General features: G+C 49.5%; 1 protein-coding gene across 1 annotated transcript; it reads right to left on the bottom strand.

Annotated features, from left to right (window-relative positions):
* Positions 1-705: 705 nt before the first annotated feature.
* On the bottom strand, positions 706-3,558 carry NKX2-1 (NK2 homeobox 1). The gene is made up of 3 exons (XM_060098162.1): positions 3,482-3,558; positions 2,388-2,773; positions 706-1,433 (listed from the first exon to the last, which is right to left on the bottom strand). The coding sequence occupies exons 1-3, from the start codon at positions 3,556-3,558 to the stop codon at positions 706-708; spliced, it is 1,191 nt and encodes a 396-aa protein (XP_059954145.1).
* Between the last annotated feature and the right edge of the window lie 14,104 nt (positions 3,559-17,662).

Here is a 17,662-nt window from a genome sequence, read left to right as displayed (position 1 = left end):
GGGACTGGTTTTTTGTTTTTGTTTTTTACAACAAAATGTACAGATTACTAAAACTAAGCATTTAGTCCAACTTTTGACAGCGTTTTACAGCTACAAGTTCACATCAAACATAAAACAATTTTAACCAGGGCCTGTCTCAGCTGAGCCTGGGTGGCCAGAGGGGGCCAGGAGGGGGCATTTCCTTTGTGTCAGTGGCAAGCGGAATCTGTCGAGGAGTCTTTTCCTCTCCCCAGCCCCCGTCGCCCCTTCAAAGAAATCCTGGTATTTACAGGCAAGTCCACTTTGCTGGCACAGTGTACCCAGAGTGAAGTTTTCGATCTTTAGAGTCCAGAGGCATGTCAGCGTAGAGCCCTCTCCAAACTGCGCCCCACCCGAGCGTGGGAAACCCATCGGAATCACCCAAAAGACATCCCCAGAGCGGTTCTTGTTATGTCCTTCTCGGTTTAAGACTCCTTAAAGAATTGGATCGCTTGGTTGTTTTATTTTCTTTTTTTAAAAAAAAATCCTGCAAATTTTAGAAAAAGAAAAGAAAAGAAAAGAAATACGTCCAGCAGTTTGGTCGTTGTGTTTTTTCCCTTGGTCTTATCGGGACAGGTTCTTTAGAAAAGTCGAAGCGCACGGTGTAGTGGGTGGTTGGTGGTGTGTAGCGGGCAGTAGGGGAAGCGATGAGGCAGAGCGCTGGGCTAGGCCCGGCCCGGCGTCCTCTCACCAGGTCCGACCATATAGCAAGGTGGAGCAGGACATGGTGCCGTAGTCCGAGCCCGAGGAGTTCAGGTGGGACAGGCTGGAGACCTGGCCCTGCAGCGCCGCGGGACTGGTGGCGTGGTGCGCCAGGTCCGGAGACTGGCCCGCGCTGCCCGGCTGGTGGCCCGGGTGCGCGCCGAGGCCGGGGCCGCCGCTGCCCACTGAGATAGCTGCTGCCGCCGCCTGAGCGGCCTGCGCTTGCTGCTGCGCCTGCTGCTGCGAGTGGCCTTGCAGGCTGGCGGCGCCCGGCGCAGGGGCGCCCGCCTGGCAGGGTTTGCCGTCTTTCACGAGGACCGGCACAGCCACGCGGCGCGGTGACTGCTGCTGAGCTTGCTGCTGCTGGCACCCGGCGCCCCCGCCGCCGCTATCCTGCTGCAGTTGCTGCTGTGCCGCCTTGTCCTTGGCTTGGCGCTTCATCTTGTAGCGGTGGTTCTGGAACCAGATCTTGACCTGCGTGGGCGTCAGGTGGATCATGCTGGCCAGGTGCTCGCGCTCGGGCGCGGACAGGTACTTCTGTTGTTTGAAGCGTCGCTCCAGCTCGTACACCTGCGCCTGGGAGAAGAGCACCCGGCGCTTCCGGCGCGGTGCGCTTGGTAGTGGGGCCATGTTCTTGCTCACGTCCCCCAGAGAGCCCAGGCCGCCCATGCCGCTCATGTTCATGCCGCTCGCCGGGCCCATGAAGCGGGAGACTGTAAGCGACAAACGCACAGCGTCGGCAGGGGCCGGGCCAGACCACCTCTGCGTTCTGCGCGCTTGGCCGGCCCGGCCCCTGCCCCGACGGCGCACTCCTCACCTAGGCCGCCTCCACCCTGAGAGGCCCAGCCGCGGGATCGCCAGCGCCTGCCCCAGGCCGTGCCGTCGAGGGGTTTACTGCAGAGCTCCCCGCCTCAACCCCGGCTACCTCCCTCAGTCTCGGTGCTTCACCCAAAAAGCAGAGCGGAGAAAGACTGTTCCTCCTGTTCCTTTCGTGCCCAGCCCACCAGATTCGTTCGGTTAGTGGGCCACGGGCAGCAAACTGGGCCCAGGCCAGGAACTGGGGTCTAGCTGTAGGCTCCAGCTTTGGGAGCTTAGGAGAGGGAGGTGTTCGCTTTCGAAAAGCTAGAGACCCCGAGACCCCAGACTCTTTGCCTCTTGGCCGCTCTCTCCGGTCAGCCCCAATGAGGGCACTTGTTCGGCCCATTTAGAACCCCCTCTGGAGCCACAAGCCCTCCCTCCAGCCTAGACTGGAGAGTGGGCCAGGCCAGGGGCCTGAGCGCATCATCCCAGCAGGGCAACCTCCCTCCCGGCCAGGCCGCGCCTCTCCGCGCTCTGCTCATCCCGGCTCTCTTAGTTAGGGGGCCACCTCCCTCCGCATTCCGAGGTCTCCCGCGCGGAGCAGAGCGGCCACTTGGCCGCATCTGGCAGACGCCAAATACCAGCTCCTGCCCTCAGGACCCCAGAGCTCCCAAGTGCCTCTTCTTGGACCCCTCAGCTCAACAAGGGAAGACTCCCCAGCTCCTGCGCCCGACTCGTTGGCGCCACTGCCCGGCCGCCCACCCTGATGATGCCCAGCGCGCAGCCGGCAGGCGCCGCGCCTTCCCGGCGGCTCTCCCCGCGCCTCCGGCGCTCAACCCGCGGCCCTGCAGTGGGGCGGCCTCACTTACTGGCCGGGAAGCGCGGGTCCGGGTTGGCGCCGTACCATCCGGGGCCCGAGGTGCTGTTCCGCATGGTGTCCTGGTACGGCGGCAGCTCGCTCATGTTGCCCAGGTTGCCGTTGCAGTAGCCCCCCACGGCGGAGTGCGAGAGCTGGGGCACCCCCGCAGCCGTCATGTGGTAGGCGGCAGTGACGGCGCCGTGGTGCCCCACGGCGTGCTGCTGCATGGCGGCGGCCGGCGGTGCCGCCTGGCCCTGCCTGTAAGCCGCCAGCGGAGCCCCGAGGCCGCCGCCCTCCATGCCCACTTTCTTGTAGCTTTCCTCCAGGGGACTCAAGATGTCAGACACTGAGAACGGAGTCGTGTGCTTTGGACTCATCGACATGATTCGGCGGCGGCTGGAGGAGGAAGGAAGAGGAGGAAAAAAAAGGGAGAGGGGGAAGGCGAAGCCTCGCTGCTTTTTTTTTTCTCCCTTTGCCAAATATTCTGGTGTTACCTTAACGCCGATCTTGTTGGATGTACACGTAACCGAGTGGACCGAGTCCGCCTTAATTGGCTTGAGTGGAGGCTCGGGGGCTGCCTCGCGTTTGTTTTAGCCCGGCGCCAGGTTTTAGGCAGCCACCAGAGGCGGGGCGTAAGCGCTAAAGCAACAAGACAATAGAAGCCTACATCTTGCCCGAGATAATTAGCTTACATGCTGATGACAAGGTAAACACCTTTAAGTTTCACTTGTCAGGATTTTTAGGTCTCAAAGAGGGAGAGAGAGAGAGAGAGACAGAGAGAGAGACAGAGAGAGAGAGGCAGAGACGCGACCCAAAGCATTTCTTTCCCCCTCCCCCGGAACCCCTACCCCCATTTTTGTGGGGTGCGGTGGCGCGCGGAGTGGGGGGGGAGGCGGGGGGGGAGAGAAAGGAGGAGGGAACCGAGAGAGGGGAGGGCAAGAGGTGGGATGGGGAGTAGCCGAGGAGGAGGGATGCTGGGGAGGAAGGAAGGTGAACGCCGCTTTGCAACCAACTTGCGGAGTTACAAAGTGAACCACTTTCCAGTTCGGTCGGGGTTCCCCGGGCGGGGACGGGGAGTGGGCCAAGGGGCGGGTGGGTTTTCACCTGAGCCTGCCGGGGCTGGTCCTCCCTCCCGCCGCGGCCTCCCAGCCCCGCGCCTTCCCACCGCCTCCGGACCACATCTGGCTTCGCAGCGCCGAGCCCCAGTCGCCACCAAAGGAGCTCGGGAGTCAGGGGACGAACCCTGGGGCTCCACTGTTGGTCTGCGTGTCTGTCAGTCTGTCTGCCTCTTCTGCCGCCGTCAGAAGGACACCTCTGCTCCCCGCCCCCTTTCCCCCTTCCCGAGAGAGAATCCCAGCGGGCGGAGGAGGCGCTGAGCAGGGGATCGGCTGCCGCCGAGAGGCTGTCCCAGATCCCCGCGCCGCCCTCCCCCCAGCTCAGGGTCTTCCCAGAGGGCTAGGGCCCCCTGCTTTACGCCCCCCCCAACCCACACTCGGCTACCCTTCCCCACCCCCATCCCCTGCTAAGGCAAGGACACCGCTGGCCGCCCGAGCTGAGAAGCTGGGGGGATTAACGCGAAGGGCCATCGCTGAAGTTGCTCCACCTCGAACAAACCTGGTGTCCCCGACCCTCGCCCATCGCCCGGACACGCGGGGTTCTGGGACTGGAGCTGACTTTCCGAGGACATCACAGCCCCAGCACCCGAGCCCAGGGTCACGCTGTTTTCCCCCCTGATGCTTCAGGGAGGGCTCGGGCAGGGAGCGTCGTGAGTGCCCGCCCGCCTGTTGCCGGGTGGAACTGAGCCTGAACCCCGGCGGGACGAGCTGGCCGGGAGGGGGCGAGTCCCCGGGCGTGAGCAGCCGAGCGGGCAGGAGGCTGGGTTGAGGCTTGCCTCCACCCGGAGCTCAGCCATGCAAAAGTGCACTTGCTCCCCCGGCAGTAACCAAATATCTTTGTTTAAAGCGCCGGCATAAATGGCCAGTCGCTTTGTGGCCACTCTGGATACTAGTAGGTGAGGATCATTCTGCTTCAGTTGGGCGCCTCTCATCCGGGTGGCAAGAAACTGCTTAGGAGGAAGTGGGTTTCCTGTCTGCGCGTTCTCAGGCTTCAAGTGTGAGCCCCGCGTCTTGAGGGTCCTTGGGCGCCTGGAGAGGAGAAACTGTGGGCTGTGCTCCCCAGCCCGGCCGGAGGCATCCGCTGCGCTGCTCCGGCCAGGCCCGGGCCTCCAGCAGAGTGGACTACGGAGCCGAGCCCTGTGCGGTGCAGATACGGAGACCCACTCCGACTTTTCCCCTTGGATATTAAACGTTTTGTTGTTGTTTTGTTTTCTCTTTAGCTGTTTTAGCCTCCTCTCCGCGCCGGGGGCTGGGAGGGAGGAGTGCTCTTAGGTCGGGCAGGGGCCTCCAAGACACTGCAGGGGCCGGTTAAGGAGGCTTCTCGATTTTGGTTTTGTTTTCACATTTTCTTTCCCCTCCTTGTAGAGGAGCTCCCGATGATGAACGGGCTCTTTCGAAAGATTTAATTCAGCAGGTTAGGCGCCTTTTCCATTAATAGCAATCGTTGTAGGGAAAGTTGTTTTGTTCATTGGCTTTTTATTTCAAGATTTCAATCCTCCCCTTGAGAAGTGCTCGGCACTCCCTCAATACAAAGCCAACTTACATAATACATTCAGTTTCCTCACCACCTATGCCCCTTAAGAGGGGAGAGAAAGCTCAGGGCACGCCCATCTCCTGCCTACCGCACGGGCCCATGTTTCTGGGCCCGCTTGTTGGCTTTCGGGCAGGCAAACCTGTGTATGAGCGCCGAGATGCACTCATCGGTCGTGCTTCGAAAGACGGGCGCCAGGTCGCTCATTGCCTTCCTTCCAAGGGACTTCTCTGGGGGGCGCTCTCAGGAAGGACTCAGACCCCCATCAACTGCGCCTTGGTCAATGCGATGCCTAAGTCCTGGGAGCGAGGAGGGAAGAGGACGACGCTGGGCTCAAGTGAACGGACAAAGGACAAAACTGAGGAGAGCGGACAAAACTGAATATAGATCTTGTTTGCAGTTGGGCCCCCAGCCCGGGGCCTGCGTCTCATCTGGGGTCTTAATGCCAAGGCGGGATGGGTCTCCCAATCTCCCATCTTCTTTCTCTCTCTCCCTCTCCATTATTTTGTATTATTAGTAAATGTAAGAAACACTCAGTGTAGAATGTTGTACGTCTCTCCCAGTCTCAGTGCCATTTAGAAATAGAGGTAATTCTTCACACGGTTTTTGCAAGATTCAAATAAAATCGGGCACATGAAAGTGCTTTGAAAGCTTTGGAAATACTTAAAGTTCGGTGCCAGCGCTCGAGATTTCTGTATTGTTATTATTAGCAAATCCCTCTTCCTCGCGTTAAAGCCCTGAATCTGAGTGAAGGAAAGAGTTGGGTGAATCTTCCGCAGTCCTTGAGCCATGCCTCCTCGGCCTTGGTCCCTCGGAAGCTTTCAGCTCCGAAGCAGGCACGTGGCTGGCAGCTCCCCGCCCCCAGCCCAGGCTTGCGGACGGGACGAGGACCCGGAGCCACGCAGGCAGCTGGCAGGCGTTGGGTTGGGGCCCTGAGCAGCAGCGGGAGCTCGAAGTAGGGGGAGTGGAGGGCAAGGGCTCCTGCTGCACGCCCCCTCCCCTCCGCAACCAAGATTGTGCTCCATGCTCCCCCAGCACGGCACGCGCCAGCACCTGCTCTCCTCTGGACCTCGTCTGGGCCACTGTTGCACCTTGAGGCCCCTGCCCCTTCGCCTCTTCCGCTTCTGCCCCTTCACACACGCACCGCTCCGCACCTTTTCCCAGATGCACTGCATTGCCAAGAATAAGCCCGAAGACCAAAGCACCTTTTGGGGAAAAGGTGGCTACCCGTATCTCCGGGCTGGTCCAAGCAAAGGCCTTGAGAGTCCCTCTCCTGGGTCCAACACCTCTTCCGGACCAAAGTGTCCTTTCTTCTAGCCACCCCCTCCCCACCCACCCACCGCCGACTCATCTTAAATGGGGCAGACCCCAGTTAAACCAGTAGTTTCTCCATGATCGCAGGGGATTCTTGGGAAACCCAAGTCCACCCTATGGGGCCAGCGCATCTTCCCTTAGCTGTCAGCCAGCTCGCTCCCGGGCGAGGTGGCGCGGTGGGGCGGCCGCAGAGCGAGGTCCAGCTCAGGCCTCTCAAGGAGTTTTCCCGGGCACGGTCTCCCACACCCGCCTCAATCTCGGCCACGCTCTGCTTTGCTGGCTGTGGCTTGGCACGGAATCTAGGAGCCCGGGAGGTGCAGGCCCAGGCCGGGTCCGAGACACGCGGAGCTGTCATCAGCCTTTGCTCACCACCCTCCCGGCCAAAGGGAAATGACCTTCTTTCCCTTCTGGACCACTTCTTTGAGAACTTAGAAGGCTCATACGGAAGGCTAATTCGGGGCTATAGCTCGGACCAGGTGGGGGATGATGAAATGGGAAAGCCTATCTTCTCCCCTCCCCCCATTTTTCTAATTCCCTTTATGGTCCTTCACACTCTCTAGGGAAGGGAGCGACCTGTTTCCTGGTGGTGTTATTTTGCTGAGTTATTGCAATTTGTGATTCATTCAACAAATATTTATTAAGTGTGGGATCTGTGCCAGGCGCCGAGCTAAGCTTGAAAATTCAGCCTTAAATAAGCTAGATGAGGCTCCTACCTACGTGAAGCTTACAAATTAGCAACAAATCCCTCAGATAATATGTAGCTTGTGACAAATGTTAACTTCAGGCTTCAACCGAGATAGAGAGGGTCGTAATGAAGGTTTGTGTGTTTATGCACCATTTCCTGATCTTCAAGAGGTCAGGGGTTGTGGGCAAGGCTCTTGAATGTAAGTCAGAAGTCCCGGTTCCAGCCCCAGCTTTGCCACTTTTCAGCCACGTCGTACAGCTCTTGTGGACGCCTGTCACAGTCTGGAGCCGCTACCCTTATGGCCAGAGTAAACTAGGGTGTTATTTTCAGCCCTCCCTACCCCCTCCTCCAAGAGCTAGTCCTTGCTTTATTTATCCTCGAATCCTCCATTGCCTCAAGAAATGTTGAATTAAGGAAACAAAGTCTCTTAGCACCTGTTTCCTGGGCTGCAAAAATGATCCTAACCTGTCCGGTGTACCTCCCAGGTTGTGCTAGGGATGTACATGAGTTTGTAAATCATAAAATTCGCTAGCACATGGAAGGGGTTATTACTTCTGGCTCTGTATCTTGGGTTTATAGAAACTGTGAATCCAGGCCTCTTACTCTGCATGAAGCTCTTTGCCCCCTCGGAGGCTCCCGCGCCCAGGCCAGAGGCAGGCGAGTCTTCCTCAGCCAGGCGCAGACTCCCGAGCCAGGCTGAGCTGGGTTTCCGGGTGCCTTCGAGGCAACCCCGCCCAGGGAGCAGAAAGCAGGAACGCAGCTGGGCGCTGGGGGTCGCTGGTCTCCAATCCCGAGATGCAAGGAACTGAGAGAGTACCCGGAGCCCCCTCTGGAGGGCGTCTTCCTCTCCCTGAAGGATCTCACAGGACCCCTCTGTGCCCTTTTCCCAGGCACCAAAATTGAGAACCTCTCGAGAAGCGAAGCCCCAGGGAATACAGTCTGGCAGCTTTCCGGAGGAGGATTTCGCAGACGCGGGGCAAAGAAGAGATTTGGAGATTCCTCTAACTGCTCTCCATCTCACCTTGATCATCTAGGGTCTTTGAGGGTGGCCTTTCTTTGGGGGATGCTCTCCTCAAACCGTGGCCTCTGGGCAGGTCCTGAGAGCAGGACCGAGGAGAGGGATGACACTAGGACGTTCCGACGCAGCTCCTGTGCAGCCCTCTCCCTGCACTCCACTCGGGACTCTGGGGTTGGAATGAGAGGCGAGATTGCACATGTGAAGGCCAGCATCCTCCAGGAAAAGAGGAGACTCCCACCCTCAGCTCTTTGGTGTCAAAGAAACGTGTCCTGTCAGGTCAAGCCCTCCAGAAGTCGACACCTGTGGTCTTGAAACCCTCCTATTTTCATGTCACACAGCCTAGATTCAACTCATCCCAAGTTATAGTCAGAACCCTTACCCTCTCCACTAACTCCAGAGGCGCCCCCTGGCAGGAAGGGGCTTAGGGTAAGGAGAGAATTTGGGGACTGGGTTACAAAGCAGAGAGAAGGGGGACTCGGCGCTAGCAGCACCCTTTGAAATGGGGAAAACCGAGATCTGGTGGGTGGGAAGCGGGGGACGCGGGCCTGCAGCTGCTCGGAGACTCAGCAAGGCCGATGTGGGGCGACGCAGGAGACAGATGCAGGATCCGAGCCTGAGCTTCACAGCGAATCGGCTTCTGTTTCTTCCCAGTTCTTCATTACTGTTAAAATTAAGAGCCTCTAAACAGGCGAGAGACTGCATAGTGGCGATTCCACCATGCTCAGGACAGATACGGGAAGCCCCCATGCTAAGGAGTAGCGGCACCCGCGCAGGCGCCCTGGGGCGCGGGCAGCTCGCAGGAAAGTTTTGTAGCTGCTGCTGAGACCTGAGGCCTAAAAGACAGATTCGGGAAGGATCCTTGTGGCGGCACCGCTGTTTCGCCCCAGGGTCCGTATGCGGCCGCATTCAGCTTTAGACCGCCGAAACCCGCAGCTCTTTCTACCTTCTATCTTTCAGCAAACCACAGCCCCAGCAGTGTGCTCCCATGGGTTTTCAGCGTTCGCGTTTCCCGCGGAGTCAGCAACAGCGCTGGGCTTTCTTCCTCTGCTCCTTTCTCCTCTCCAACCTCCCACCATTCCCCCGCCCCCAACACTTGGCCCGGGCAGTTTCAGGTAGCCGCAGTTCCAACCCCAGGAGCTCTATGGGAGATGTCTGCAGCTCTGGGGTTTCCGGGACGTGACCACGGCTAGCTTCCCCTTCGCGGCCCAGGACTCTGTCGCTGACAGCTGCAGATCGAGACTATCCGCAGCGCCCTCTTCCGGCCATCTGGAGAACTGCACCCTCAGGGCGGTCCTGGAGAAGCTTTAATTAGTTCCCCGGGCGACGGGTCCTGTCCATAGTGGTTCGTCCGCCACGAATTTGTCCATCTAACTATTCACCGTATTATCCATCCGGCCACATATCTACTTGCCAAACCCATTGCAATATTGGTTATAATGGACTCTTGGGATCACCCAGCCTCACACACCCACTATTTGAAAGGGCCACGGAAGGTGCTGTGATACCTAAAGCCCTCTTCTAACTATGCTTCGCCTTGGAATCTAGTTATGAAAGTTCTCCCCACATGCATGACGGCAATTGTACTCGTATTTGGTAGCCAGTGAAGCAGCTTGTACTTTCTGCATATCCGAAACCTGCAGAAAGCAGTGGCCCTACTTGCTCGACATGAGAAGGCTCTACTCGATGTTGCAGCTGTAGGTGCTGGAGCAAGAATACTTCTGAGACTAGCTATACTAGGGTGGGCACCCCACAGTCTTCTAATCTCTGGCACCAACTCACCCATCCAGGCTTTCTCCCCAATTATTCTCCCCTCCTTGGACTCCTGTCAAGACTGGATCCTCTCCATCTCGTCCCATATACCTAAATTACTCTGCTTTTGTTCTTTTCCACTTCACCAGAATATCATTATTTGCATCCCCATAATTCAGTCACACCCTTTTTTATTTTTTTTTATTTTTTATTTTTTAATTTTTTTTCACACCCTTCTTTTTAAAAAGCCCAAGTGGAATATTACTCAGCCATAAAAAGAAACAAAATGGAGTTATTTGTAGTGAGGTGGATGGACCTAGAGTCTGTCATACAGAGTGAAGTAAGTCAGAAAGAGAAAGACAAATACCGTATGCTAACACATATATATGGAATCTAAGAAAAAAAAGAAACGGTCATGAAGAACCTAGCGGCAAGATGGGAATAAAGACACAGACCTACTAGAGGACGGACTTGAGGATATGGGGAGGGGGAAGGGTAAGCTGTGACAAAGTGAGAGAGTGGCATGGACACATATACACTACCAAACGTAAAACAGATAGCTAGTGGGAAACAACCGCATAGCATAGGGAGATCAGCTTGGTGCTTTGTGACCACCTAGAGGGGTGGGATAGGGAGGGTGGGAGGGAGGGAGATGCAAGAGGGAAGAGATATGGGAACATATGTATATGTATAACTGATTCACTTTGTTATAAAGTGAATATCTCCAGATATCTCCAGATATCTCCTTATCTCCAGATACAGAAACTAACACACCATTGTAAAGCAGTTATACTCCAATAAAGATGTTAAAAAATAATAATAAAGAAATAAATAAAAAGCCCAAGTGCCTCATCCAGCAACTAAACATCAGATACACAGTAGGAGCTCAACACATTTGTAGAATGAATGGACAAATCTTTACTGCACTTCTCTGTCACACTAATAAGACAATTTACCCTAGCTGAATGATTTCCTAATTGTTTCATATGCATTTGTATTCTCTTTTCATCTAGACTGTAGGGTCCTTGATGCCAAACACTTAACATGTCCCTAGAAACATGTCCCTAGATACATGTCCCCGTGTGCTGCAGCATTTGATACTGTTAATCAACTCTTTTCAAAATTCTCTCATTGGTTTCAGAATCATCACTCAGTAATGGTTCTTCTCCTCTGTCTCTGGCCATTTCTTCTCCATTGCTGGACTTTCCTCCCTAACTATATGCCCATCTCCATGGTTTCAACTGCCACTGATTGCTGATGGTTCCCAAATATGTGCCTCCAGCCAATCTCTCTCCAGAGCTTCAGACCTATGCTTCTAATTGTTTACGTCCTCATGTGAATGTCCACCAAACATAACATATCCCAGTCTGAACTCATAACACTGCTGCGACTTGCTTCACCTTCTGTGTTCTTGATCTAGGTGAGTGGCATGAACATATCCACACCCCTCCCCCGACCCAACTACCCCCAAAAGCTTGTGTTAGTCTTCTTAGGCTGCCATAACAAATACCACAGACTGAGTGGCTTAAACAACAGAAATTAATTTTCTCACAGTTCTGGAAGCTGCAAAGTCCAAGATCAAGGTCCTGCAGGGCTCAGTTTCAGGGGAAGATGATTTCTGGCTTGCACACAGTTCCTCCTCACCATGTCTTCACATGATAAAGAGAGATTTCTATTTCTTCCTCATCTCATAAGCCTACAGTCCTATTGGGTTAGCGCCCACCTGTACAACCTCATTAACATACTTAACATTAATTACCTCCTAAATACCCTATCTCCAGATACAGTCACATTGAAGGTTAGGGGTTCAACATATGAATTTGGGGGAGCAAAATTCAGTCTAAAGCAGCTTCCAAGCCAGATATCTGAGTATCAGATATCTGATAAGACCAGCTGGTCATAAAGCCATATCAATTCCACATCTTAGATGTCTCCCAGATCCAGCCCCACTTCTTCATAACCAGTTCTTCTCTCCTTTCACTGCCTTCGTCAATGCGGTATATCACCTATTGCCTAATCACTTAGTTCTTGTTTCTACCATTAGGCTTTCTCTAGTCTAGTCCGTGATCCTGTCCACAGGACAGACTCCCACCTATCTCTTCAAACTAATTTCTCCCTGCCTTCCTACCTTCCCCTTTACACTCTAGCCCCCCTAAACTTCTCACAAGTTTATTCATTTTATATAGATTTATTGAAGTATAACTGACATACAATAAACTGCACATGTATTCAGCATTAAATTAAATGTTCTGATGCATGTATACACCCATGAAACCATAATCACAATCGAGATAATAAACACGTATAACACCCCAAAAGTTTCTCATGACGCTTAGGGTAAGCCCTCTCTCTTATTCCTCTCTGTACTCATCCTGATTACTAGGCAATCAGACTAGTGGCTTTCAGTCCCTATAGACTAGTTATCATTCTCTAGAATTACACATAAATGGAATCAAACAGTATGCACTCTATGAGATTCATCAATGTTGTCACATGCATCTATATATATTCATTGCTGAATAGTACTCAATCGTATGGATATACCAAATGTGCTTTATCCATTCACCTGTGGATGAACATTTGGGTTATTTCCAGTTTGGGGCTATTACAAATAAAGATGCTATAAACATTTATGTTATACATAATGCTTTCATTTGTCTTGGGTAAATACCTAGGAGCAGAATAGCTGGGTGAGATGTTACATGTATGGCTATCAAAGCATTCAATCTTTTGTCTTAAGCATGATGTTAGCCATAGGCTTTATGTAGATGGCCATTTAACAGTTTGAAGGAGTTCCCTTCTATTCCTGTTTACTGGAGAGTTTATGTCAGGAATAGATGTTGGATTTTGTCCAGTGCTTTTACTGCATCTCTTGAGACATGACCACTTGATTTTTCAATTTTGGTCTGTTAATTTGTTGCATTACATTAATTGATTTTTAAAAATTTATTTATTTTATTTATTATTATGTTGGGTCTTCGCTGCGGCGTGCGGGCTTTTCTCTAGTTGCGGCGAGCGGGGGCTACTCTTCATTGTGGTGCACCAGCTTCTCACTGCGGTGGCTTCTCTTGTTGCGGAGCATGGGCTCTAGGCATGTGGGCTTCAGTAGTTGTGGCACACAGGCTCAGTAGTTGTGGCTCACGGGATCTAGAGTGCAGGCTCAGTAGTTGTGGCACACGAGCTTAGTTGCTCCGCGGCATGTAGGATTTCCCGGACCAGGGCTCAAACCCATGTCCCCTGCATTGGCAGGCGGATTTGCAACCACTGAGCCACCAGGGAAGCCCACATTAATTGATTTTTGAATGTTAAACCAATCTGGCCTTTCTGAGATAAACTCTACTTGGTCATCATTTGTTACTCATTTTATATACATTGTTGTATTTAATTTGTTAAAGGTTACTTAAGAACTTTTGTATCTATGTTCATGAGCACGTTAATCTGTAATTTTCTTTCTTGTAATGGCTTTGTCTATTTCTGGTATCAGAGCCTGGCTATACAGAACGAGTTGAGAAATATTCCTACCTCTTCAGTTTTCTGGAAGAGTTTGTGAAAAATTTGTACGTCTTCGACAAATGCTTGAATGTCTGGTAGACTTTGCCAGTGAAGCCATCTGGCCTGGAGTTTCCTTTCTGGAAAGATTATATATTTATGAATATAGATATTCAGATTATCTATTTTTTCCTGAGTGAGCTTTGGTAGTTTGTGTCTTTCAATGAATTTGTCCATTTCATCTTAGTTGTTGAAATAAAAGTATTCATATAAGCTATATCCTTATTATCCTTTTAATACCTGTAGGGTCTAGAGTTATGGCATCAACTCTTCTATTGTTGATATCAGTAACTTGTATCTTCCCTCTGACTCTCTTTTTTGAGAAGTCTAGCTAGAGATTTATCAATTTTATTGATCTCTTCAAAGACTCAACTTTTGGTTTCATTGATTTTCTTGTATTGATTTTTTGCTTTCCACTTCAATGATTTCTCTTCCCATCTTTATTATTTCTTTTATTCTGCTAACAGTGTGCTTAATTTGCACTTCTTTTTTAAGTTTTTTTAACATGGAAAATGAGGTCACTGATTTGAGACTATATGAGTTTCCTGTGGTTGCTGTAACAAATCACTAAAAACTTGGAGGCTTAACACAGAAACTTATACTCTCACAGTCCTGGAGGCCCGAAGTTGGAAATCAAGGTGTCAGCAGGTTTGTATTCTTTCCGGGTCTCTAGGGGAGATTCCGTTCCTTGCCTCTTCCAGCTTCTGATAGCCGTTGGCATTCCTTGGCTTGTCAATACATTACTCCAATCTCTGTCTCCGTTTCACATGGTCTTTCCTTCCGTGTGTGTTTCTCTTTGCCACTCTCTTATAAAGATGCTTGTGATGGCATGTACAGCTTACCTGGATAATGACGATATCCTCATCTCAAGATCCTTAATGATAACTGCAAAGACTCTTTTTCCAAATAAGGTAACATTCACACGGTCTTGGGGCTAGGATGTGGACATATCTTTCTGGAAGTCACAATTCAGCACACTATAGCGAACTTCTTTTCTAAATAGGCATTTAGTGCTACAAATTTCCCTTATAAGCACTGCTTTAGCTGTATCCTGTACATTTTGATAGGTTGTGTTTTCACTTTTATTTGCAAATCAGTTAAAATATTTTCTAATTTGTTTTGAATTCTTTTTGACTCTTGGGTTACACAGATTTATGTTTTTTTTTTTTTTCTTTTTGCGGTATGTGGGCCTCTCACTGTTGTGGCCTCTCCCGTTGCGGAGCACAGGCTCCGGATGCGCAGGCCCAGCGGCCATGGCTCACGGGCCCAGCTGCTCCGCGGCATATGGGATCCTCCCAGACCGGGGCACGAACCCGTATCCCCTGCATCGGCAGGCGGACTCTTAACCACTGCGCCACCAGGGAGGCCCAGATTTATGTTTTTTAATTTCCAGAAGTTTGGGGATTTCCCAGACATCTTGCCATTATTGATTTCTCTTGTGATGTATTGTGATTCTGTCGTACTCTTGATTCTACTGTGATCAGAGTACTTACTGTACTTACTTTGTGCGACTCAAATATTTTTATTGAGACTTGTTTAATAGCTCAGAATATGGTTTCTCTTGGTAAATCTATGAGTACATTTGAAAAGAATTTTTACTCTGCTAAAGCTGAGTGGAGTGTTCTATAAATGTCAATTAGGGCAACTTTCTTCATAGTGTTATTCAAGTCTTCTGTGCTCTTATTGTTATTCTGTCTACTTGTTCTACCAAATGTCGAGAGAGAGATATTGAAATCTTCAACTATAATTGTAGGTTTCTCTATTTCTTCTTACAGGTATATCAGCTTTTGCTTCATGTATTTTGAAGCTCTGTTACTAGGTTCATAAACATTTTGGATTGTTATGTCCTCTTGAATTCAACACTTTACCCTTATGAAATGACTCCTTTTATTTCTGGTATTATTCCATGTTCTGATCTCTTCTTTTTCTGATATTAATATTGCTTTACTTTGATTAGTATTAGCATCATATATCTATTTTCTTTCTTTTACTTTTAGCCTATTTGTGTCTTTATAGTTAATGTGGTTTCTTGCAAGCAGCATATAGTTGGGTCTTGCTTTTAGTCCAACTCTACAATTTTTGCCTTTAATTGGGATATTCAGAGCAGTTGCATTTAATGTGATTATTGCTATTGTTGGGGCTAAATTGACCATCTTACTATTTGTATTCTATTTGAGACTGTTCCTTTGTTCCCCTTTCCCTCTTTTTTGGTCTTCTTTTGTATTAAATGAGTATTCTCTATGATTCCATTTTACCTCCTTCTTTTGGCTTATTAGCTATATTTTTTTGTTCTGTTATTTCAGTAGTGGCTTTAAGATTTAATTTAACTTATTGCAGTTTACCTTCAAATGATGTACCACTTTATGTGTAGTATAAGAACCTCACAAATGCATACTTCCAACTCTTTGCCTTCTGTCCTTTGTACTATTGTTGTCATACATTTTATTTCTAAATATATTATAACCTCCACAGTAAATGTTTAGTACCTTTGTTTTACACAGTCAGTTATTTTTTAATGAAATTTAAATACTAAGGGAAAAAGACTTTTCTATTTCACACATAGTTACTATTTCCAGTGCTCTTCAGTAGATCCATATTTCCACCTGGTATTACTTTCCTTCTGCCTAAAGAATTTATTTTAAATATTTTTTTGTAGTGCAGATCTGATTGTGATAAATTCTTTCAGCTTTTGCATATCTGAAAGTCTTTATTTTAATCTCCATTTTCCAAAGATAGTTTCATTGGGTACAGAATTATAGGTGTTCAGTATTTTTTTTTCTTGCAATATTTTAAAGATGTTGTTCCACTGTCTTCTGGCTTACATTGTTACCAGGGACAGCAGAAAGTGAGAAGCACTGAGACGGCTTCACCTCTTCCCCAACAAACTCTAAAAATTCCTTCCAGCCTCTGATATGGAAAGTTTATTTTTATTACCTTGTGTAAGTACAGTTTCAAGGCCCTGCTTACCATCTGCCTAAAGGCACACAAGATTGTCACCTCTCACTGTATCCTATATGAAAATTATAGAACTACCACTGATTGCTCCCAGAACAGCAGGCAGTATATTTATAAATGGAGATATCAGAGTTAGACATTCTATAATCATTAGTTTAAGCCCTTTCCGGGACGTAATCGTCATTATCATGGTTATTCTTCTCTTGACTAAGCCTCTTATAAATTATCCATCAAGTTGCATTCTTTTGGGAAAATGAGCAGGAAACTATAAGTTTTCAAAAGGTTCCCTTGTGTTTAAGTTGAAGTTGTTCATTGAAACCTTGCCCCCTTTAAAAACAAGGTATTGGGAGAAGATAGATTGAATCCAAACCAATCATCAGAAATGAATTTGCCTGGGTCTTTTGAGAACAAAGCTTGGGGAATACTCTTAGATAAAGGGAAAGTCTGGGACCCTCCCTTCTGACATGTCCTAGGAAATGTTCCAGGCATTTTCACATTCATATTACAAAAGAAGGGTTCCCAATTTTTATAGATGAGGAAACCAAGACTCAGAAAGGTTAAGCAAATTGCTGAAGATTACATAGCTACTAAGTAGTAGAACTAAGTTTTGATTGTCAGCATGGCCTATTCCAAAACACAAGAGAAGTCATAGCCTAGAAAAACAGGAAGGTTTTGTGTTTTTTTTTAATATCTTTATTGGAGTATAATTGCTTTACAATGGTGTGTTAGTTTCTGCTTTATAACAAAGTGAATCAGCTATACATATATATATATATATATATATATATATATATATTCCCATATATCCTCCCTCTTGCATCTCCCTCCCACCCTCCCTATCCCACCCCTCTAGGTGGTCACAAAGCACTGAGCTGATCTCCCTGTGCTATGTGGCTGCTTCCCACTAGCTATCTATTTTACGTTTGGTAGTGTATATATGTCCATGCCACTCTCTCACTTTGTCCCAGCTTACCCTCCCCCCTCCCCGTGTCCTCAAGTACATTCTCTACGTCTGTATCTTTATTCCTGTCCTGCCCCTAGATTCATCAGAACCATTTTTTATTTTTAGATTCCATATATATGTGTTAGCATATGGTATTTGTTTTTCTCTTTCTGACTTACTTCACTCTGTATGACAGACTCTAGGTCCATCCACCTCACTACAAATAACTCCATTTCATTTCTTTTTATGGCTGAGTAATATTCCATTGTATATATGTGCCACATCTTCTTTATCCATTCATCTGTCAATGGACACTAGGTTGCTTCCAAGTCCTGGCTGTTGTAAATAGAGCTGCAATGAACATTGTGGTACATGACTCTTTGAATTATGGTTTGCTCAGGGTATATACCCAGTAGTGGGATTGCT

The sequence above is a fragment of the Mesoplodon densirostris genome, chromosome 4 (assembly GCF_025265405.1).
Source record: "Mesoplodon densirostris isolate mMesDen1 chromosome 4, mMesDen1 primary haplotype, whole genome shotgun sequence".
Lineage (NCBI taxonomy): Eukaryota > Metazoa > Chordata > Mammalia > Artiodactyla > Ziphiidae > Mesoplodon > Mesoplodon densirostris.
This window is presented reverse-complemented; position numbering and strand designations above follow the sequence as displayed.

Coding starts and splice junctions, on each gene's coding strand:
- NKX2-1 (XM_060098162.1), bottom strand. CDS start 3,558: ATGTGGTCCGGAGGCGGTGGGAAGGCGCGGGGCTGGGAGGCCGCGGCG. Junction 2,774..3,481: donor ACCAGCCCCGGCAGGCTCAG/GTGAAAACCCAC, acceptor TTCCTCCTCCAG/CCGCCGCCGAATCATGTCGA. Junction 1,434..2,387: donor GGACCCGCGCTTCCCGGCCA/GTAAGTGAGGCC, acceptor TGTCGCTTACAG/TCTCCCGCTTCATGGGCCCG.